This window comes from Maniola hyperantus, chromosome Z (genome assembly GCF_902806685.2).
Source record: "Maniola hyperantus chromosome Z, iAphHyp1.2, whole genome shotgun sequence".
Lineage (NCBI taxonomy): Eukaryota > Metazoa > Arthropoda > Insecta > Lepidoptera > Nymphalidae > Maniola > Maniola hyperantus.
The window spans coordinates 10,095,569-10,119,982 of record NC_048564.1 but is presented as its reverse complement, the minus strand read 5'-3'; the positions used below and the strand labels follow the sequence as shown (position 1 = coordinate 10,119,982).

General features: G+C 37.4%; 1 protein-coding gene across 1 annotated transcript; it reads right to left on the bottom strand.

Moving 5' to 3' along the window:
• Positions 1-1,590: 1,590 nt before the first annotated feature.
• RhoGAP15B (RhoGAP_ARAP and RA_ARAPs domain-containing protein RhoGAP15B) lies at positions 1,591-23,160 on the bottom strand. Its single transcript, XM_034983483.2, has 11 exons — positions 21,309-23,160; positions 20,628-20,823; positions 17,780-17,894; positions 15,687-15,808; positions 14,517-14,640; positions 13,242-13,454; positions 12,887-13,077; positions 12,270-12,506; positions 11,084-11,440; positions 9,896-10,020; positions 1,591-8,841 (listed from the first exon to the last, which is right to left on the bottom strand). Exons 1-11 carry the CDS (start codon positions 22,853-22,855, stop codon positions 8,709-8,711), a joined length of 3,360 nt encoding a protein of 1,119 aa, XP_034839374.1. The 5' UTR covers positions 22,856-23,160; the 3' UTR covers positions 1,591-8,708.
• Positions 23,161-24,414: the final 1,254 nt, after the last annotated feature.

Below are 24,414 nucleotides of genomic sequence, written 5' to 3'. Positions count from 1 at the left end.
AGCTCATACTTTTATTTATTTCATGTAGGACAGTTTGTGTACTTAAGCTAAGTCTTGACGATACCACCAGTTCAGAAAGTAGGCAACTCTTCTACTGAGAAGAAAGAGCTGCCAATAAACTCAGCAGCTACTCTTTTCAAAGTAATAGTAATAATATCATCTATGTAACATTTTACTACACTATGTCAGCAACTGAAAGCAAACCCCATTGCTTTTAAGCAACTCACGAACATAATTATTCAAAACATACTTACGCTACACATAGAGTCATCATCATCATCACCATCATCAACCGGTAGACGTCCACTGTCTCTTGGTCCTATTCATAGAGTAGGTAGATGAAACGTCTCCACAACCACATCTGCTGATGTGGCCACATCTAGAATTAATTTCAGTGCTACGAATCGCTCTGGTGAGGTAAAGCCTTACGTACCTAACTATAAGATTATATTTCGATTGCCTACATAGTAGATATTAATTAAACATTTCAAACTCATTTATAAATGCAAAATGTGTCACAGTTTTTCACGGCCCATCCTCTTAACCGATTTTGGGCAAATTTGGTAAAGAAAAAGCTTTGCATAACTTGCTAACCGTCAATTTCACGTTCCGGGAGATGGCCGTACAAACCGATAAGGGGTATGGCTTAATAAAACTGCTATATTCTTCCAAGTAAGCCCGCTTTCATCTTAGATTCTTAGACTGCATCAACACTTACCGCCAAGTGAGAACGCAGTCAATGGCTATCTTGTAAAGGAATAAAAAATCAACACATACCCTACTGATCTCATCTTCCGTCAACTGTTTAGTCCGTGGCGTTTCCTTCTCAGACATTTTAATTCAGCCAATTTAGTTGAAATGACAAGCGTCACGAAACTTCGCCGTCAAGTTAGGTACACTAATTAAACTCTATTAACTTCTAACTTAAATATAGACAAAAAGATTAAACAACACAAAAAAAGTCATCTGATATCACGCGGGGGTAAATAACAACTGGTACACATTACGCGGAGCTTCGAAAGGTTTGTTAAAAGAAGTACAAAGTAAAGGCAAATTAGAGTAATATGGTTTATTAATGTTAAAAGTAATTTTGTTTTTATGCGACGTCCTGCGGGGCATGGCGTGCGGGCTTTCTCGCGACAGGTACGGCGCGGCACCGGGCGACATCGATTCCGTGTCTTGCATAACTTTCTATAATGGGCTATTCTAAAATTTGATGTGTAAGTACAACATTTGAACGAGTATAGTGAAACCAGAATCTTATGGGATATAGACATAGGCAAATTTTGGTATAATCACGATGTATTTAAAAACAAATAATTTTCACCATGACACTGAGTAACAATATTCGCAGAATACAGTGTCGCTAACTTTAAGAGTTTAGGCCATAGTCCGCCACGTTATCCCAGTGCGATTGGCCAGGCGTATGAAGTCTGTCAATCCGCACTTGGTGAGCGTGGTGGAATAAGCCATAACCGTTCTTATTCTGAGAAGAGATTCATGCTCAGTAGTGGACCGGCGCGTGGCGATGGGTTAGTGATCATGATGAAGATGATGATGAGTGAGTGAATGGGAAATAAAAATCTTAACTTTCCCACTAAACATTTATTGATATTTGAAACAACATCAAGTAAGTAAATACTTATATTAAACAAATGGCATTTAAAATCTTGGAATGAAAATGACAGTATCGTACGTATCCTTACTACATTTATTAAATCATTACGTATAATATCTGAAATCTAAACGGTTTCAATAAAAATAACAAAAAAAAATCTGAAAAAAATTACTATAAAAATTTAAAATCTGAAATTACAACAACATATTTTGGTTTCAGTTACATCAATCAAGCACAAAACTAATATTATTCTAATCCTAAGGTTAAAATATGTTTTACGGCACCCGCATTGGTGCACCTAGAAATATAATTACATCTAAATACAAGATTATGAGTCAAAATTGGGAAATTCTGGGATCAAGAAGATTATTTACTTTAAATTATTGTTATAGTTAATGTATAATTTGAAATTAGGTAGCTTGAACAGCATTACATACATAGTATTACATACATAAGTAAAGTCACATATAGTCCAACTGGTACATTAATAAATATTATACTAGAGAGTAAAACAAAAAGGCTTCTGAGACGATCAAGCGGCTTGATGCGCCCATCAAGCAGCTTGAGCCAGCAAAAGGCACTTTTCTTATTTCTCGAACACTGTCCGAACGTCACGTCAAGCAAAAATAAAATTGCATCAAACACGGTCAAGCACATAACAAGCATTTATCAAGCATCAAGCCAACATTATAAAGTTAACATACATAATTGGGCAAAAATCTAAGTGCTTGCCATCAAGCCGCTTGACCGTCTCGGAAGACCTTAAGAGCTATATAATTTAAAGTTTTTAGCATTAGTAAAGTTAACTCACATTAACTAGTGAAATAGGTGCTCCAACGCCGGACCGCATTACAGCGGCGCTGCGTGGCGCACCGCTTCGCGTCATGATATTCTCTATGCGTAATGCGGTTTAGCCTTTTAGGCAACACTTTATTTTTAATTATTTCAATTTTCAATATTCTATAGTTTGTATCTAATTATTATTATAATAATTATTTTATAGTCCTAGGATTTTCATATTGCCTTTTTTTCAGAAATTAAAAAAAATTGTGTAATCTTACCTCTCAGAGAGTTTTCATAAAAATAATTTAAAGGCGACTTCCTAACACGTCTGACCTGGCATTTAGATCTACATTAATAAATTCAAATGTTACCCTCGAATTTCACATAGGTAGTTAATTTTATTATTCATATAATATATGAAGACAAATTAGTAGATATGAAAGCTACCTATTTTAATATTATTCAGTTAATTTAAAAACATCAAAGATAATATAATATATAAATATATTGTTATCATACTCTAATCTTTTATTTAGATGGAGATACTTATAGATTTTTAAAAGCTTTGCTGTAAATATCATGAATAAACCTTATTCATAATATGTTTACGTAACCTAACTAGTACAATATTGAAACTACTTAGAATCTATGAGCACTATTTTAGTAACCGATTCTACTTTTGAGTAGTCATTGGTTTTCACTGAAGCACTCTGTTTTCACAAAACGACAATCTTTCATTATCGCCAAACGTTTGCGTTGTGCATTTAAACGGTTCGGATTGTTAAAACGACACACTTCTCATCTTCAAGCGGAAAACCTTGTCTTTTTTTAACAAAACCGAATAACACGTCAACCACGCGAGATTTTAAAAAAAAGTGTAAATCTCTCTTACATTTCATATAAATTCACTTCATTTGTGACCAGTTTCAAAGCACATTTTTTATTTGCGCCTTCTTTAAATTGTTTACAAATTTTATATATCACTAATGGCATTCTGCGAAGCCTAAAGTAGTGACCAATGATCAGTCCGAAGCCGCGACTGACCTATTACTGTAGTGTAATTGTTTGATTTTTTTACATATCTAATCCTACAAAACGTGAGAATTTCATTAAAAAAATATATATTGAATTTCTGCTTAAAATTAAAAACAAAAATTAATTAATTTCTGATCTGCCTTATTTATCAGACCTTGCAGAAAATAACTACCTATATTGCACAGCCGGCCCTAGGTCTTTTGAGTGACCGTAACAAAAACTAAAATGTTAAAAACCAAAAAAACTTACAGCTACAAAATGCATTTTTATGCATACAATTTCTGGTATCAAGAATCAAATCATTTTGATATTAATTAATTCTAAAAATCAACTAAAAAGAAAAAGTAAAATCTTTCATTAACAAAAATTACAATAAGGAATTTCTACGCGTTTTGTAGTGATGTTATAGTCCAAAGCAAAATTAATACAGTTACATCTCTATTGGGAAAAAAAGTATTTTTTATTCAAGCCAAAACACACTCAAATACAAATTCAGGATTGCCCTAGTCAAAAACGAACTGGCAAAATGAAGTTACGGCTTCAGACTAGGAATTCAGATTGGCACTTCTAGATTGGTCTGAAAACTCGCTAGGCAGAAGTCAAAGTTTTGGCTTTCGACTAAACGCTCCGGATATTTCTGAGGAGTGTGCAGGCCAATCGTGATTTTCTGACATTTCGGCTTTGGACTATAACAGTGATATGTAATTCCTATTTATCACTTAATAATACAATAATTGTTATATTAAAACATTTTATATATGAATACTCTGAGTTTAAAATATTATTTAATATATGTATATGAAGACAAATGTGATACTTAAACTATAATTATTTAAATTGACATAACATTTAGGGAGTAAAGAAAAGCCAAGACTGAACAGTGCGTCTGGTCATGTGTGTGGTATTTTATACGTAGTACTTTTCCATTTCCATTAGAACGTGTGCGTGTTGCTACTGATGACATATAGATCAGAGACATGGTCGCTAACTATGGGCCCCGTAAGAAAGTTCAGAGTCACTTAACTATGCTTGGAGTTTCTCTACATGATCAAATCAGAAATGTGGAGATCTGTAGGAGAACCAGAGTAACCGACATATCTCAACGGGTTGCGATTTGCGAAGCTAAAGTAGCAACGAGCAGGTCACGTAGTTCTAAAAACCGATGGACATTGAGATTCCAAGCTGCTAGAATAGCGACCTCGAACCTGCAAGCGCAGCGTTGGAAGACCCTTCACTAGGTAGACAGACGACATCAAACGAGTTGTAGGGAGCCGCTGGATTCAAGCGACGCAAGACCGTGGCGCGTCGAAGTCCCTACAAGAGACCTATGTCCAGCAATGGGCGTCTATTCGTTAACGATGACGTCATAATGATGACGTCTTTTCCGTTTAGATATCTACACAACTTTGTCCAAGCCTTATCGAGGGATATCATCCCATCATCTTAGGGATATCAAGTCTGAAAATCTATACATAAATCTTTTTTAAGAGTGATGTTATGTTTTTCTGATCATAAGTGCACCTTACACACATGACACCTTAAATATTCAGTCAAGACTAATATCACTTACTCTATTTTAAAATTTTGATATAAGATATACAAGATTTGTAATATTGAGGTTTATAACATTGGGATTTGCGTGTCGAACGCGAATGTCCGTGCCGATTCAGCCAAAGTAAAGATAGCAAGATTTTGAGAAAACAAAGCTTGTACTAACCGACATAATAAACAACGCTATATATTATGTACCTATACTTTACTATACTTTAGGTCTCGTAGGAAATTATGAGTACTTGACAAAAAAAATCTAAAAGTATACTAAGTAGTTTTTTTGCCATACCTTTGAATAATTAATCACACATATCAGTCTGTTAGCCGAATAAAACCCCATTTGATCTATAGTAAGCCTAGTTTAAAATTTCAGCCCCATATTTGTATGCAAAGTAATAATAGTTTTTGATTTTTTTCATTTTTAACCGACTTCTTTGTTTTAAGGATTTAGTGGCACCATAGGTGTTTCTTTTTTACCATTTTGTATGGAATCCTAAAACCAAAGTTAATAGGAGGCGTATTCATCGAGACCTAAAAAGAGTCTTAAAAATGTTTGTAGAAATATGTCAACTAACTTTCAGCTTAAACATTTCTCAAAATAGCTTAAATGGCTCCATGATCGTAAATTCCTATTTCAGGATTTAATTAATTAATCTTGTATATGTTACATCAATGATTTTAAGGCACTCAGTATTTCAGTTTCTCGGATCAATTCTAATAAATTTACAATCCTAAGAGAACACTGTGTTTGAAACAGAGTATAAAAGTACTTCAAAATAATATACCTAATAAAAAAAAATTAAAATATTAAGAAATTCAAAAACGACATGGTGTATTGCATAACCATAAATCATAACGCACTTCATAGAAAACTAAAAATTCTTAATCCAAACATATGTTTCTTATCTTAATTAAAAATATAGTAAAAGCTCAAAATTTAATCAAATACTTATCTATCTAAAGTATAGGTGCATGACGCACGAATAATGGTAAGCAGAAAAGGAACAAATTTTAGGTTTAGGGCCAAATCATTTAATGTACTTAGCACCGATTCAGACTTATAACACAATATTATTTTACACACAGATTTTATTGCGAGTGATATGTGAAATCTAATGAATTTTACTAACATCATTATACAAAACTAATAAATAAATTGGAAGTGTCTGTCTGTAATTTCGAAATGAACTGAACCTTAACTAAATTACATGTTTTTAAAAATTTTGTCTGTCTGTTTGAACGCGCTAATCTTCGGAACGGCTGAACCTATTTTGACGGGACTTTCACAGACAAGTTGAGGATTAACAAAGGAGTACATAGGCTACTTTTAACCGACTTTCGAAAAAGGGCAAAAGTTTTTGCTCTAGTATTTAAATATATACTTATTTTTTGTTGTAAATTTATGATAGATAGAAAAAATGGCTGTACATTGTTACTTAGCACAGCATAATGAATTTGTACCATTGGTTGCGTGGAAAAGATCGCTAGACAGCGATGGCCGCCAGATTGTACATTTTGTTATTATATTTATGTTTCTGTACTCTAGTCAGTTTAAAAGTATATTCATTAGTTCATAACAGAATAAACTTGTGCGTATCGAGCTTAAATATTTAGTATGAACTAAAGAAAATGGTATATCAACCTACAAATAAATTATGCTACCATTAACTAATCAATTCCGCCTTCCGTGACAGCGCAAATTGCAGCTTTTATACTTGGCGTACAAAAAGGTCTGAATAGCAAGGTAGGCAAAATGTATAATCAAATTTAAATAAAATAAAAAAATAGAAACACATATTGGTAAAACTTACTTAAAGTGCATTTTACGATCTTAATAGATAAGTATCTAACTGGTATTGAGTTTGAAAATAAGACTGAAAATGAGCTAAAATACAAAATATATTTGTATAAATACGAGAAACAAAACGCAGTGTTTAATTTAGTTTAATAAACAGTATATTCAATCTTTATTCATAATATAATTTTAAAAATCTTACCAACGAATGATTGAACCAAAGTTATTATGTACTGCACAAAAAGTCGAAGCAGTTCTTTTATTATCTTATAAATACTCTGAAGTATTCCTTTGGAAAGACAAAAAGTCAATGTACTTCTTTTATTACCTTTTAAATACACTAAATATAGCTTCACAAAGACAAAAAGTCGATGCACTTCTTTTTTACCTAAGGAATAATGTAAAGTATTCCTTCACAAAGAATTCTCTGAATACAAAATATTTGCTTTATTTAAAATTCATCTAAAAATACATTTGGCAAGTATTTTTTTTTAAATATGATAATATTAACTGTAACTTGTGCCTAAAGTGGGTGCCTCCTCAAGTCCATTGCGGCTGCTACGTGGCCGTACCGCTATCCTAGGAAATCCTAGCTAAGTTCGAACCTCAAAAGTAACTTCAAAAGTTCTGCTGGGCTCTAATTGCCGCAATTTCATACTGTAGATATAACAAGCAGTTATATCTAAGTTAACTAAGAAACTAAGAAACTAAGAAGTGCTTGAACTTTGGTTGCAAATTTATTTCGCAAGTAAAAGTATGAACGTACTAGTTAAGTGCGCACACTGAATTCGATTTTCTTCGTCAAATATGTAGTGTTCCGTTGATACGGCTTTCGCGAAGTCCTCTTTAGTACATAATCTGTATCTCCAAGATAATTACGTACGTAAGTGATAACTCAGCTCACTTTGATCTCGCAGACATTTGTGTCTCAAAATATACGCGCTATAACTTGGTTTAACACGTACATTCTGAAATCTCACTCGCCATTTTAGCTCTAGGTGTCAACTGTCATGTCAAAAGTACGGTTCACCTTTAAATTAAGGGCTAAAACCCTAATTTTGACATGACAGCTGACACACACTTAAAATGCCGAGTGAGATCTCAAAATGAATGCATTATACATACATTCTTAATATTTAACGCACGAAAGTGTATTTAAAAATCCCAACAAGTTCGGATTGTTTTCGGACGTCAGAACTACACACGCGTATTAAGACTAACTCGCGCCCAGTCTGCGCACTCCCACGGTACTTGAAAGATCGGAGTTGTTTTTGCGTGTTCGCACATGTCAAATTCTTACAAAACGCATCCAAAGTGCAGACGTTCTAAAACCGACCACTCTTAAAACCTCCACCACAAGGACGGATAGTTCATATTTTAATAAATCATTTGTAAAATATTATAGCTATTCTGATAAAATCGAATAAATAGTTTGGTAATTGTAAGGGAACAGAACAAAAACAATCGAAAAACACACAAAATTGCTAACCTCTATATCTTTCTTTCTAAAGCTCAGAGTCACTCAGCGGGCGATGGAGAGAGCTATGCTTGGAGTTTCTCTACGTGATCAAATCAGAAATGAGGAGATCCGTAGGAGAATAGAGTAACCGAAATAGCTCAACGGGTTGCGAAGCTGAAGTGGCAATGGGCAGGGCACATAGTTCGTACAATCGATAGACGTTAGGGCCCCAAGGTGCTAGAATGGCGACCTCGCACCGGAAGACGCAACGTTGGAAGACCCCCCACTAGGTGGATGGACGACATCAGACGAGTCGCAGGGAGCCGCTGGATCCAGGCGGCGCAAGACCGTGGCGTGTGGAAGTCCCTACAAGAGACCTATGTCTAGCAGTGGACGTCTATTGGTTGACGATGATGATGATGATGATATCTTTCTTTCAGTCGGGTAAAAAGACTTGTATTCTTCAGCTAAGTGACGATTAGCCTCGGCGTCGGTAGTATTTCGGAGTGCTCCGCGTAAGTCATGGCCGCCATCCACTTGAGCTGGTCTGTCTTCACGGCACCAGCAATGGTGCAGCCGAACCAGGGCCGATCTTTGCTTCTGTTAACAATAAGTCATCACATCGTCTCAGCTCTTCGCCATTACTGAACAAGAATATCACTGAACTCTACTACGACTATAATTTGAACTAGTAAATTATAAAATGATAAAAATTTGGGCACTTAAAATTAACCACTAGGCCATATATAGCACAAATATATTGATTACTAAAAAAAATATTAGTAATTACAGTCAGTGGGGGACTGCTGTGAAAACTTAAAACTATGACTTGACTAAGTACAATATTAATTTGAAAATCCAATAAAGAAACCACGGCAGCCAAGGGTTACGGCGATTACGCACTCCACTTCCGTCATTCGAGTTATATCTAACTACTAACGAGTACAACAAAATCATGATGTAAAATGTAGATAATTTAGATTAGATATACATAGATTCAGTTATGTTAGTTATGAAAAAGTCAACTCCACTTCACTCTGTAGATGAAACTCAAACCCTAGGAGTTACCACTGAAGCAGAGATATGCTCAGCAAATCAATACCATTTTTATTTCATTTTATTATTGCTCTACCTAGATTTATCCTAAATCTATTATGTTAAAATAGTTTTAATTATAATTTTAAGTAATCTCTTTTGGCCTTCTGTTATACCTAGATTTAAATTTAAATAATAATTATGTACTTATTGGATTGGTTTGCTAAACACGTCTTATTAAGATACCATCAGGTGAATTTAAAATATTTCCATAAACGTTATTTACCTTAAGCAGTGATAGCCTAGTGGTTAGGACTTCCGCCTTCTAATCGGAGGTCGGGGGTTCAATTTCGGGCACGCACCTCTAGCTTTTCGGAATTATGTGCGTTTTAATTAATTAAATATCACTTGCTTTAACGGTGAAGGAAAACATCGTGAGGAAACCTGCATGCCTGAGAGTTCTCCATAAGGTTCTCAAAGGTGTGTGAAGTCTACCAATCCGCACATGGCCAGCGTGGTAGACTATGGCCAAAACCCTTCTCACTCTGAGAGGAGACCCGCGCTCTGTAGTGAGCCGGTGATGGGTTGATCATGATGATGATGATGATGATGAATTTACCTTTTAAGTTTATCATTTTTAGGTATAAAAGTGACAGTCCACTGTGCCTGGGGGTTCCGCTTCGGTTCGTGTCCGACGTACCAGACTATTTTCTTTATATCCCATTCTTCAATTTTGTGGGAACCCTAAAACAAAGAAAACACATTAATGCAAAATTCAAAATAACCTATAGTGTTTGTTTATTACTCTGCGCAGTTATACTTCTGACGAAATTTTCAATAGAGACTAGCCAACTTAGCAGGCGATAATATTATAGTGCACAGTTTTTTTTTAATCGTAAAGTACTGACAACAGTACTTTACTATCATTACCATCTAGCCTATAGAGAGGTTAATAAATAATATTATATTAACCTAAACTTATACACGTCCTTATACCTAAGAATCGGTCCATTAACTTATCTTAGTCTATAGTTAACATACTTTATTGGAAGACACTTTGTTCTTGTGTTCTTTAGTGCACAGTGTGCACGTAAATGCGCAAACCAGGTATACTCTCTAATGCGTCTCTCTAGTCTGATAGGACGGCAAGTCGGCCAAAGAGATTAAGCGCAGGAACAACTGCTTTCCGAGGCACGGGGTGTAACACCACCAAATAAGGCTGCTACTAAGAATTTCTTTTTAGAATGTTTTGACCCGACCTGGGTAATCCTAATGATTCACAGAGGAATAAGTTAGTCACTAGACCAACAACGCAATGTGGGAGCATTATCTTAATAAAAAGACTTTATCTCTATATATAAAAATGAATCGCTGAATGTGTTGCTGATCGCAAATCTCGAGAACAGCTGAACCGATTTCGCTAATTCTTTTTTCATAATATTCCTTGAAGTACGAGGATGGTTCTTACGGAGAGAAAAATTTAAAAAACTGCCTGTAAAATAACCGCCTAACGGTACGAAGTTCGCCGGGTCAGCTAGTATAATATAAATATTAGGAACGTATTATCGATATTTCTATCCAGTTGCATATACAAACCAGGGCAGCGTCGTACAATACCCAAAGTGAATACGTCACTATTAACTTTGGATGTCGTACCGGCCATAACTCATGCCACCGGGTCAAAATATTGATAACTCCAAATCATCATATTAATCGTGGTACATTCCCGACATTTACTTTATATTATTGTCGTTAAGCCACGAAATAAGTCTAAAATCATGAATAGCAAGACTGTTGAGGTACGCACCTGTTTATCCTTGTAGTAACACAACTTCCCGCGACTAAATTCGAACATATGCAGCTTAAAGGCCTTCGCAGTCTCGTTCGCTAACCGTAGCTCGCCACACACGGAAGTTGTGGACTTGAGCGCCTCTAGTTCGTGGAGTATCTTATTTTCCTTCACGAGTAAATAGTTATCTTTTCTATCCTTTTCGTCCCAATAGCCCCAACGTAAAACAACGTCCAGGACGAACTCATCAATGTGAACGACGCGTCGCATGGAGCCGTCGCAAATCACTTCTTCGAGCATGAGCAGATGAGACTCCATTTTCGCTTTCTCGCTGAGTTCAATGCAGATATCCGAGCCCGTTTTATTCGGCGTTAGCTGATCATGAACAAAAGCTATAGTTTAAATAAAGTATTCAATTTTTGGAACTAATGTTTAGTGCTGGTTTCTGTCATTTTAGTTTATAACTAGCTTATTCCCGCGACTTCGTCCGCGTGGACTACGCAAATTTCAAACCCCTTATTTTTTACCCCTTTAGGGGTTGCATTTTCAAAAATCCTTTCTTAGCGGTCTCTTAGTCATAATAGCTATCTGAATGCCAAATTTCAGCCCGATCGGTCCAGTAATTTGAGCTATGCGTTGATAGATCAGTATGTCGGTCGGTCGGTCGTCATATCTCATGGCTTGTATTACTTTGTTATTATTGTCAAAATCTATCTAATATACAGAATATAATTAAAATAACTGGATGCATTTTCTAAAAACTTTCCAACCTACAATTCAAAATTGAGGTATTATGAAAAAAAAATGGCAGACAGTGGGGACGCTGACAGAAGTGAAAACAAAACTATGAGATAACAGTGGGGTTTTTTTTTTGGTTTTCAAATTAATTGAAGTAGCAACAATCATAACTTCATAATATGTAAAAGAAATATCCAGCCGCCATAGTTTGCCAGCTATATTGTGACGTTCGTAATCCTCTGATTGGTCGATACTTGATCACTATTGGTTACAATGGATTGTTGCAACAAGAATACTATGAATTCAGCCAATCACATTAATTGAGATTGTTGCAATGGTAATGCAGGCTTTTCGTGATCGACCAGCAATAAGCTTAATTTTAAGTAAGTTATATTTAATGTATCTTGTGTGAAATAAAGTATTTAAGTGTGTATCTCTTTTTTTATCTAACAGAGTCAATACTCACGGATACTTGGTGGCAAGTGTTGCGATCGTGTACGTATATCCAGGCGCGCAGATCGCCGGCAGCTTTGGGCGCAGTGGTCGCGGTGTTGCTCAGCACTCGCACCAGTACGCGCCTGATGGCGGCTTCCCTGCGCAGCTCGGCCTCAGTCGGCTCCCAAATGTCCTCGTAGCTGACGATCATATCCCGGACCACGTGGTGCTCCTTGACCGACCAAGCGGTCTGCAGCGTTTGGCTGGTCTAAAGAACCAAGCGCAAAATTTAAATAATAGGGTCGATTCTGATGTCTTTCCCTAAACTAAAAGAGTATCCGGATCTGGTTTCTTTTTAATCTTACTAAAAAAGGAAGTAAAATGAAGTTAACCCTATCATCGCAATGATCAGTTTTGTACACGACATCGTATCGGGACGCTAAATCACTTGGCGGCACGACTTTGCCGCTACAAGCCACGGCCGAAGCCCTTTACCAGACCAGACTAGAGACAATTTAGAAAATAAAAATTCCCAAATTGCCTCTGCCGGGAATCGAGCCCGGGACATCCCACTTATAAGACTGCAGCGCTCATCACCGCGCCAAGCAGGTCGCCTAAAAAATGGAATACATTGCAGATAACGCTTACCACTGCGGTAGGCATGATTGTGGGTGCCCACACCGACGCAAGGTTCTCGGCATTCATCTTGTTAGCGTGCACCATGGTCTGCAGAAAGTGCAGGTGCGCGAACAGTCTGCGCGCGGTCCGCTGCGCCACGAGCGGCAGTGACGTCATCACGTCGCGGTACGCCGCGTGACGCGCTGCCGGCTCGCTCAGTTCTGTAACCACAATATAATACCAAAACTTCAGGTCTGTATCTCGACTACGAGCTAGAGATCTGTGACATGCGGACGTACAGACAGACCTTAAAGACTTCATTTTGTGATGACCAAGACCACTCTGCCAAGAGTATTACGGAAGAAGAAAAAAGAGTTATATTTACCTAGCACCTCAATAAGCGCGCTATGTTTCTCCTGAGGCACGAGTGGCTCGGGCAGGTCGCGGAAGAACCTCTTCAGTACTCCGGCGACGTCGTGCTCAGAATGCTGCCCCGGCGTGAGCTGAACCGACCATGAGTCTCGGCGGAAACGTGCTAGGAGCTCCGATAGCACCAACGAACTACCAGCCCTTCGGTATATCCCTTCGGACAGACTACCTGTGAAACATTTAAATTTGAGTGAATTAATGTAATAAATATATTTTTCATTTCACTAGCTCAAAAAGGACGCCTGTGAAACCAGTGAGCAAAATTGATTTTTACTTACCCAGTGAGAAAGTGTTTTGAATTTATATTGCTCTGGGTTTCGTTTCATGTCTCAAGATACGTTCGAAAATTTTGTATATGTCGGAAAGGGCGGCTCACGACCGTCATCAGTAGGGTAGTTCTCGCTTAGTTCGTTTATATTTTTGGGCAAAGGAAACGCGCATGCCAAATACAATAACTATCAGGGTATAATGAAATCACTAGTCTTATATTGTTCACTACTCACTGTGTTCTTGAAGAATGTCCAGCTTATACCTAATCTACGTTCAAAAGTCTTTGTCAAGATTAAATTAGGACAGCGTATTTATGAGTCCGTGGGTCGCGCTTAGTCGGTACAGAAGTCAGAATTTAACTGCAAAATTAATGGTCTTGTAATGTAAGCTTTCATAAACATAATAGAAAAACAAGCCAACCCCAGGCACATTCGATTCCATAGCAATCACGTCACTACCGCTCGTAAAGAAAACAAAGGACGTTGTACTTTGCTACGCGATAAGCTAAACGGGAGTAATATAAGCAAATGCATTCCCATGAATTGGGCGAGGTGTTAGACGTTAGCTGACACCGGAGCTGCGCGCCGATATCACACTAATATTATAAACGCGAAAGTTTGTATATGTGTATGTATGTGTGTGTATGTGTCTATTTGCTATTCTTACACGCAAAAACTACTGGACGCCTGGACGAATTTGGCTGAAATTTGGAATGAAGGTAGATTATATCCTGAATTTACACATAGTACCCAAAGTACCCACGGGATTTTGAAAAACCTAAATACACGCGGACAAAGTCGCGGGCATCAGTTAGCATTTTATAATATTGTACATCCTAACATTTTGTTCCATAAACATTTTAAACTCTCTATTTTATTATTTAAACTATTGACTTTTAATCAAAATGTGTATTTATGATTTTATAATTTTGTAAAACAACATGAAGGATCGTGATACATACCGTGTGCGTAGATGAAGCTAAGACTCTTGTCCACAATTACCGGAATATTGTCTTTTGTAAGTTGCTGATGATGAATAAATGCTCCATTATTGTGAGCAGCGAGCGTCACCATGTACTTCCAACCCTGCAAATGTAAGCTCATGCACTGACGAGTCGGTATTGTTGAACAATAATACCCATGTTGCATTGTTGTTTAGATGAACGAGGTCCTGGGTTCCTGGGTACTTGGGGGAGTTAGGAAATTGACGGTGTTTCACACCCGCGCCCCGAAGATCACGTTAAATTGTCGGTTCTGCGCTTTATCTCTCTCCGGTCACATCAGGCTATGAGAGTGAGAGAGTAGAGAAAGCACCTGTGTATGCGCACACACTTGTGCACTAAAATACCATTTCCCGCGCAGTTGGCTAACCTCTATGGAGATTCGGCACCGTGGCCGAAATTTGGCTTAAAGGCATAGGCTACTTTTGGTTCCGAAAAATCAAAAAGTTCACACGAGATTTTGAACAAACCTAAATCCAAATGGTCAAGTTTAAACGATGCCATTTGCTTGGTACAGAGATACGAGACAAATAAGTGGATTTTAAGAGCTACATTCAGATTAAAACAATCGAGATTACTGGAACTTTTCAAGGTATGTTCCATAAAATCATTGTTCATTCCCTTCCAAGGAAGTAAGGTAAGAATTCTGGAAATCAAAATTTTCCACAAAATTTTCAAAAACTTAATCCACAAGGACAAAGTCGCGGGCAACATCTAATCAGTACCCTTATTATAAATGCGAAAGTGTGTTTGTTTGTTGGATTGTTGGTTTGTCCTTCAATCACGTCGCAACGGTGCAACGGATTGACGTGATTTTTTGCATGGGTATAGATAAAGACCTGCCCCCCAATTGTGTAAGAATAACCATTTCATGGCTATCGCAATCGTCAAGAAATTCTGCCCTTTGATTGGTTGATTCGCTGTTTACATTTTTTCACAGCCAATCAAAGGGCAGAATTCTTGACGATTGCGATAGCCATGAAATGGTTATTCTTACACAATTGGGGGGCTGGAGAGTGACAGAGGCTACTTTTTATTCCGGAAAATCAAAGAGTTCCCACGGGATTTTTAAAAAACCTAATTGCATGCGGACGAAGTCGCGGGCATCAGCTAGTTTCTTAATAAGCTTACCTTAAGTTCTCTCTCATGAGGGAAGCGTAAGTACAGGGTGGCATGAGGACAGTCTAGGATTAGGTTAAAACTGCCGTCCGATGGACAAAGCTGCTTTGTTTCAGCGTCCGCTGCTTGTGTAACTGCCAACAAAATAAATTCATGTTACTTTTCAAAATTACCACTTTTATTGATTTTCATATTACTACTGGTCGACTTGTGTGGTATTTTACGTGATCAAATCAGAAATGAGGAGATCCGTGGGAAAACTAGAGTAACCGACATAGATCAACGGGTTGCGAAGCTTTAGTGGCAATGGGAAGGGCACATAGTTTGTAAAACCGATAGACGTTGGGGTACCAAGAAGGTGCTGGAATGGCGACCTCGCACTGCAAGGCGCAGTGTTGGAAGACCTCCCACACGGTGGTCGAGCGACATCAGACGAGTCGCAGGAAGCTGCTGGATTCAGGCCGCGGCGCAAGACCGTGGCGTGTGGAAGTCTCTACAAGAGACCTATGTCCAGCAGTGAACGTCTATCGATTGATGATGATGATTGGTCCACTACTAGGCACGGGTTTCCACTCAGGATGAGGAGTGTTCTGTCCATCCACCAGGCTAGGGCACGCTGTCCAAGTGCAAATTAGCAGACTTCACACCTTTGATAACATTTTATTGGAACTCAGTTCAGAAGGATTATTAAATAAAACTTCATGGTCTATTAAATATCAGGTATATTTCCTTCCTAATATCGTTATCTAGCCGTTTAATTAAGTAATGTCACCCTGAAACGCTTTATTTACATCACTGTGGTTTTACAATCAAGTATTATTATTATCGTCTAAAAAATGAATTTTAACTATTGCTCTACTGTTCAAATATTAGATCACAACCTCTTTACTTGGATTTCTACATGAGAATGCGTCCAGAGCGAAGTATGGCTACATCTAATAATAGTAAATAATAAAGAACAAAGGGAACATGTAATCCGTACCTGCAAGGATAAGTAGGCTAACATTATGGAGAACTCAAAAGCCAAAGCTATGAAGGTCTCCTTACGATGTTTTCCTTCACCATGAAAGCAAGTGATATAATATACAATTGCTAAAAACGCACGTAATTCCGAAAAGAAAGTTATAAATCATCATCATTAACCGATAGAAGTATACTTCTGGACATAATATACTCTTGTAAGGATTTCCACATGCCACGGTCTTGTGCCGCCTGAGTCTAGCAGCTCCATGCGACTCGTTTGATGTCGTCTATCCAACTAGTGGGGGTTCTGTAGGGATTTCTCCCGCTGTAATTTACGGTGCGAGGTCGTCATTCTGGTGCCTTGGAACCCGAACATATATTGGCTTTTCGAACTATGTGCCCTGCCTATTGGCACTTCAGCTTCGCAATCCGCTGAGCTATGTCGGTTACTCTGGTTCCCCAACGGATCTCCCCATTTCTTATTAGATCACGTAGAGAAACTCCAAGCATAGCTCTCTACATCGCCCGCTGAGTGACATACGTTACATAATGATAATTGACGAATGCACACCCAAGGTTCCGGGCGGATGTAGGCAATTGTGAATCCCTAGTACGATACCAGAGTGAACTAGAGTAGAGTAAGGGAACTCGGTCTGTGAAATATTTAACTAGGGATGAAGGGAAATCAAAGATACTTAATCGTTTCTTAGAATAACTATATCGTCAAGTTCGACGAAATCGCGGGCATCAGCTTGTAATAGAATACATAAATATATGTAATCATAAAATATATATATTCGACATGCCATTTATATACGCGTACTCCATGGCTTTGCCGTAACTGCCGGTGGTAACTAGCCACGGCCGATGCCTCCCACCAGACCAGATCAGAACAGAGATAATTTTAATATTATAAATTCCCGAATTGCCCCTTCCGGGAATTGTACCTCGCACCTCTCACTTATAAGACCTCAGCGCTCACCACTGCGCCTGGGAGGTCATCAAAATGTTGTCACGCGTCGCCGCTGAGGGCTTCGACACTCGAACGCGTAACGTTCTGTCGTGCCGTACCGTCATGCAGCATATCTATCTATTCTTATTCTGTAGTGTGGAAAGAATTATATTGGATTCATAACACTCACCCACGCAGCGTGTTTTCCTCAGGTCAACAGGGCATACGTCTTCGCCCGCATAGTAGACGAGGACGCGACGTATCAACATGATCCACGCGCCACGCCATTCCCCGCTCACTCCTTCCTGTGAAACGACCATTTCATTAATGCCGATAGAAAGTTACAGGTAAAATAAAGGTGTAACTATAGATTTATGGCAGAGACACATAATATGGTAGCCATTGGATTTACCAAGGTGCTAGAGTCCCAAGCTGGCACAGAGAAGCGCAGCTTTAGAAGACCCCCAGTAGGTGGGCAGACGACATCAAACAAGACGCAGAGAGCCGCTGGTGGTTTAAACTAGTCCATAAGTACGAGGAAATCATTCCCTTTGTCAAACAAGTTGATATAATCACAATCGCAGTCGCACAAGCACTTACCACATCAGCGCGTAGACGAATGGGAACAATAACACTTTCAAAATTATTTTATCCCTTACAATGCATTGTGTATATTTATTCGTTTTTAGAGTTCCGTGCGTCCGAATGAAAAACGGAACCTTTATATAATCGTACTCGCGTGGAGAGGATTCCGGACGATGACTATGTAAGTTTGTACATTATTTTAAGACCACAGACTTCGTATAGGTTTTTCTATAATAATCTATAAATAAAGAACCTTTTTCTGTACTTTTTCAAAATTTTAGGCTCAGCCATTTCGAAGATAAGTGGAGGGAATAGATTTAAAACTGTTTATTTATATTTTTTCAGATATTCTAATTAGCCCGCCAAAAGTAACCCCCATATTTAAAATTCATTTATTTGTAAATAAATAGTTTTATTTTATTAAATTTTAAGTGTCTAGCATGGGGTTTCCACTACACTAAATGTCTGTCGATGTGCAACGTGATTTATAATACTATCCCGAAGAAAATATAAAAAATACACTTTATGACGAAAGTAGGGAGTAATTTTATACATCTTTGTTACATGTTATCTCCCAAAGCCACCATGATTCAAACTTAAGAGTCTGTGATCGTTTCTTCCTGTGTTGGAACAATATGCAAATAAACTATCAGCTTTTATAGAAAAAGGAATCCCCGCCGATCCATATAGTCCACTAGTGTTTAGCTAATCCGTTATGGCTTTTTTTAGTAGCTTCAGCTACTGAAAAGAAATGATCACTACCTGATAGTGCCATCGTCCTTTGTAAATAGTGCAGTAAATTATAACTTACAAGCTGATGCCCACGACTTCGTCCGCGTGGATTTACATTTTTCAAAATACCGCGGGAATTCTTTTATTTTCCGGGATAAAAAGTAGCCTATGTGTTAATCCAGGGTATAATCTATTTTCATTCCAAATTTCATCCAAATCCGTTCAGCCGTTTTTGCGTGATTGAGTAACAAACATACACACTTTCACATTTATTATTAGTAGGATTTAAAACACACAGTAGAACTTAACGTGAATATCTAAAAGTGCAAAGCCATATTTAGTAATGATCTTGTCTAGGCAAAGTTTTTTATGTATTGTGCCTGATTATGCCCAGTTAGTATGCGTCACTAAGTACCTACAAGCCAATTATGACCACTTGTTGATGATTCGATTTCTAGCATTAACTAAATCATTCATTCGCAGCAACAGTGACGACAATAATATTGTCTTGATCCTTTAGCGGCCAACTTGATATTCGTAACAAATAGGATTATATATTTCTGAGTTTTATTAGACTGGACAAAAGTATAGTTTTTGTAATAGGTAATCGCACAAAAACTGTTACAAATATTTTAGATAATTAACTAATACCCATTACAAAAAAGATAGAGCCTCAATAGCTCAACCGGTAAAGGAGTGGACTGAAAACCGAAAGGTCGACAGTTCAAACCCCGCCCGTTGCACTATTGTCGTACCTACTCTTAGCACAAGCTTGACGCTTAGTTGGAGAGGAAAAGGGAATATTAGTCATTTAACATGGCCAATATTCTTAAAAAAAAATTGTAATTAGACTTTGTAACTGGTGAGTCATACTCTAAAATGCAAGTTTGCACTCGTATCAATTACATATCACGGGAAGTCAAGGATGAGCTAGACAGTTCATAAAACAAACAATGGCGCTGATTCTGCTATTTTTCGCTAAACTATATTTAGAGTATCTGTATTCTCTTCTTTTTAATATTGTTAAAAGAAGACGGAACATGAATTTTACATTTAAAGACTCTAGATTCTAGTGCACGCTACAAATTTAAACGGTACGCTCGCGACTGGCAGCTAAAGTCACGAGGTTTGACTGCTCTAAATTAAACTTAAAACTGTCTAACTATGTCTGTCCTTTTCATATTATATTAGTAAGAAGAGGATGCAAATGCTCTTAAATTTAGTTCAGAATCAGTACCAATATAATCGATGAAAAGGACATATTATTTAGGTACAAGTACACCATCGGCAATCGCAGGTCCAGCCGCTCCAGCATACTTCTATTAGTAGGAATCAGTGAATACAACAGACTACGACGTCAAAACAAATGCATCATGATAATAGAGAGAGAGCCAGCGCGTGCCAGACAAATGCATGCCTGCTCAATTCGGGGATAAAATCAATGTCAATATTTGAGATACTACTATCTGCACAATTGAAGGAGTAACAAACATACAAACTTTCACATTTATAATATTACTAGCCTGGCGAACTTTGTAACTTTGTGATTTTTTTTTAAATTTCTCTCCGTAAGATCCATCCCCGTACTTCAAGGAATATTATGAAAAAAGAATTAGCGAAATCGCTTCAGCTGTTCTCGAGATTTGCGATCAGCAACACATTCAGCGATTCATTTTTATATATAGAGAAGATTAGTGTGATTAGGAAGATTAGACAAATACCTTAAGATAACACCATCCACATCTTGTAAACTCAGTAGTATATTTAGTTGGGAAGACATTGGTGAGATGCTCAGCAAGCTTTTGGGCCCAATTGCGTCTTTCCGATGCACTCGAACAACTGAATAGAACTTTCCGTGGTGCATTGCGTACCCCCGTTGAAACCATCAATTCAAAACAATAAGAGTTGTTTATTGTACTGTGGGACAAGTAAATACATCACGTGTGTTAACTCAAAGCATTTCTCCTATTATATTAACATACTCAATATGATGAAGATTATGTTTATTAGACTTAGGAACATTGCTTAAAAACATTGTTCCACTATTTTTTTGGTGTGTGACAGGCTCGCACTTTGTTGTCAGTCTGTCAAGAATCTTATAGGGCACTTCTCATTGACCTAGAACTATGAAATTTGTCAGATAGATGTAAAAGAAAAAATCCAAAAAACCGTCAATTTGTAGTTACATCACACAAAAAATAAAATGTGTTCATCCGTCAATTTGTAGTTACATCACACAAAAAAGTAAGATTACTATACCAAGTGGGGTACCATCTTCTTCTTCTTCTTCTTCGCTCTGGGCTGCTTTTCGCACTTAAACTTAAATTACTTATATGTACTTAATATGAATATTTCCAAATACATAATAATATGTTAAGTACTTAATTTTAATATTCACTTACCTTGACGATAATGGCAGGACAATCTGTACAGAATATATATTTTCTAGCATATAAGCTTCCCTCAAAATTAAATTTGTTGGATCTGAATAACAGATCAGCTTCTGATCTGATAACACACAATAACGAGATTGGGAATTCTTAAACAAATCCTCCACTATACCAGTGACCACTTTATTCAACATCCCACTGAAATAAGACACTGGTAAGTTGTTAATCGGGGGACGCTCAATCAGCTCTAGTTTTTTAACAATTTGCTTTGTTGACCTGACTCTTACTGTATCAAGTTTCAATATATTTGAGAACTTTTGCATCATTGAACTTTGTATTTTATTCTGCTCTGATGAAACAGATGCAGCGTCATCATTTACATACCAACTTACTTTGTCTTGATTAATTTCACTCTTATCACTTATTTCTTTAGCACTTGTCAATGCAGATGTGGATTTTGATGATGTATCAGGGCAGAGGCTATCGAAACGTTCAGGTGGTGTGGGTGGATTGAAATACTCTGTTTCAGTAAAGTCATATGTGTCATCACTCCCATTGTCTGCACTCGAAATAATTGTGCCATAGGTATCCCCTATCAGAAAGGATTCCAACAAAATGAGTTCATTGCTCACCCCTTCATACTTCTTGACTGAGGATGTGTGGTTGTTGTTTAAAGGGTCAAACTCATATATTGTACTTTTACTTGGCCTCGGTTTCATCTCACTGTGTATGTTTGGTGAGCTAGGTGAAGAATAGGGAAGTGCCCAGTTTTCATATAAAGAATTTTGCCGCATGACTTCTGTATCACTCAATCTTTTTTTTCGTCTCTCTGGCACTCGGGGTGCTGATCTTAAATTTACAGCACTATTCGAATGTGATGGATTAGGTGTATCATATGTCATTTCATTTTCTAAATTCAAACTTAAGTCTATTTGATCATTTTCTGGGCTGTCATATGAAAAATTGCTCACTGTGTCTGTGTTAGAATCAGAATTACTAGAAAACAGAGAGAGATCATCAAGACATGAGGTGTTCAACTGTAATGCTGGAAGTTTATGCAGGCGATCCTCATCATTGATGTATTTTTTTTGCTCCAAGAGAGGGGAATGAAACTGAATATTGTCAAAAAGACTTACATCAACGACTGGCATCGAAATAGATCTTTGACTGTCATCTTCTCCAGGGGTTTCGAGCTTTTTTGATATTCGTAATTTGATGCTGGCTGATTTAGTCCCTTCTATGACTGATTTTGTGACAGAGTCTCTAACAGATCTCGATGTTAAAAGCGTTTTTTCTAGAGTATCTTTTGCAAACCTTGAACCGTCTGATAAAGATTTTTCTATTTTTTCGTTCGCTGATTTTGCAGAGCTGCTAACTTTTTGTGTAACATCTTCCGTAATTTGTTTTGAAACTGAACTGATGGAACGTAATACATCTGAAGCAGTGATTCTTTCAGTGTTCGCTGATGCTTTGGTTCGTGGCAGAGGTACTGGCCGTTTTAAGGCATCATTTTGGGACAGAAACGTACTGCGAGGTTTTGGCACAGGCGGCGTATCCATGAGGAATTAATTACCTCGTAGTCACAAAAGCGATGTGGCCATAATAAATGATACAAACAACAACATGGATAAACGTCGAACGATGAGCCACCGACACCATTCAAAACAATGAGAATGAGTCACATAAAATAAAACAACAAGTATCAACACTAACAGGTATCAAAAACAGCATTCATATCGAGCTCAAACCAAAATATCGAAAACGATATGAATAAACATAAATAGATTGAAATTTAAATAAAAAGAACTAAATTTCTTGTACCACTATTTTACACTGTGATTTGATTTTCACAAATCTGTCGTGATTTTACACCACAGCACAGATCCACCAAAAACCCACAGACCAATAACATACACAGACCAGTAATATTTTAGTTTTTTAAATTATTATTTCTTTTACAGCCCTGGATGCCAGTATTTTAAAGCCTTCTAAAAAACAAATTCTAAAAATACAAAATTTTGCTTATAATCAATACTTATAAAAATACCAAACTTATTCTAGAACATAAAAATTACAAGTCGAAAATATCATCTAAACCACCGCAACGAGGCAGGGTGCCCAGAACGCTGGCAGCGTTACCTCGTTGAATGGCCAGACTAATATGCTGACCGAGGTAACTGCCAGCCTTAGCCCTCCGGTCCCCCGTGGATTCCGCGAGACGGGATGAAAGGTCCTTAAAAAAGGATCTAGCATCCTCGCCCCACGAACCCATGGTCTCCACCCCAAAAGGCACAAATATGAAACTATTTTCTATATTCTCATATTTGCGCCTCTTGGCCCTTTCTGCCTTAGTAATACTTATAATAAAACTGTTACAGGTCAAATTCTTTACATTGAAGATATTTTGAATTTTTTTTTCGAGGGCACTCTATAATCGATACTGAACCTAAAACTGTAATTTTTTTCATTTTTGTCTGTTTGTCTGTCTGTCTGTCTGTATCACGGCCGCGCATCACGCTGAAACTACTGAATGGATTCCAATGAAACTTGGTACGATTTGAGGTCATACTATGAGGAAGAATATAGGATACTTTTTATCCCGAAATTCAGCATGGTTCCCGTAGGAGAGGGGATGAAAGTTAAAATGTATACTGAGTTGTAATTCATTAACGCGTAGTCCGATTTCATTCATTCTTTTTTTGTTAGAAAGGGGATATTTTTAAAGATTGTTCCGTAAATATTTCAAGGTCATCGGTTTTTAACCGACTGTCAAAAAGGAGGTGGTTCTTTTTTCTACATCGATTTTTTCGAGGTTTCTGGACCGATTTGCAATTTTTTTTTTAAATTATCAAAAAAAAGCTTTCGTGGTGGTCACATAAAAAATTCTGGATTCAACTCCTTAATCCTGATGCTGCAGGGTTACTGCCCGCCTGAGTTATCAAGATTCAGGAAGTGTTCATAGTGAATTCATATTGTAGGTACCAAGCAACGACTTTATTCTCAGACTTAAAATAGAATAGAATAGAATAGAATAGAATAGAATAGAATAGAATAATGTTTATTCGATGTATATAGGTGGTACATGGTGTAGGCAATATCGTCGCAGTGCAACACCTCG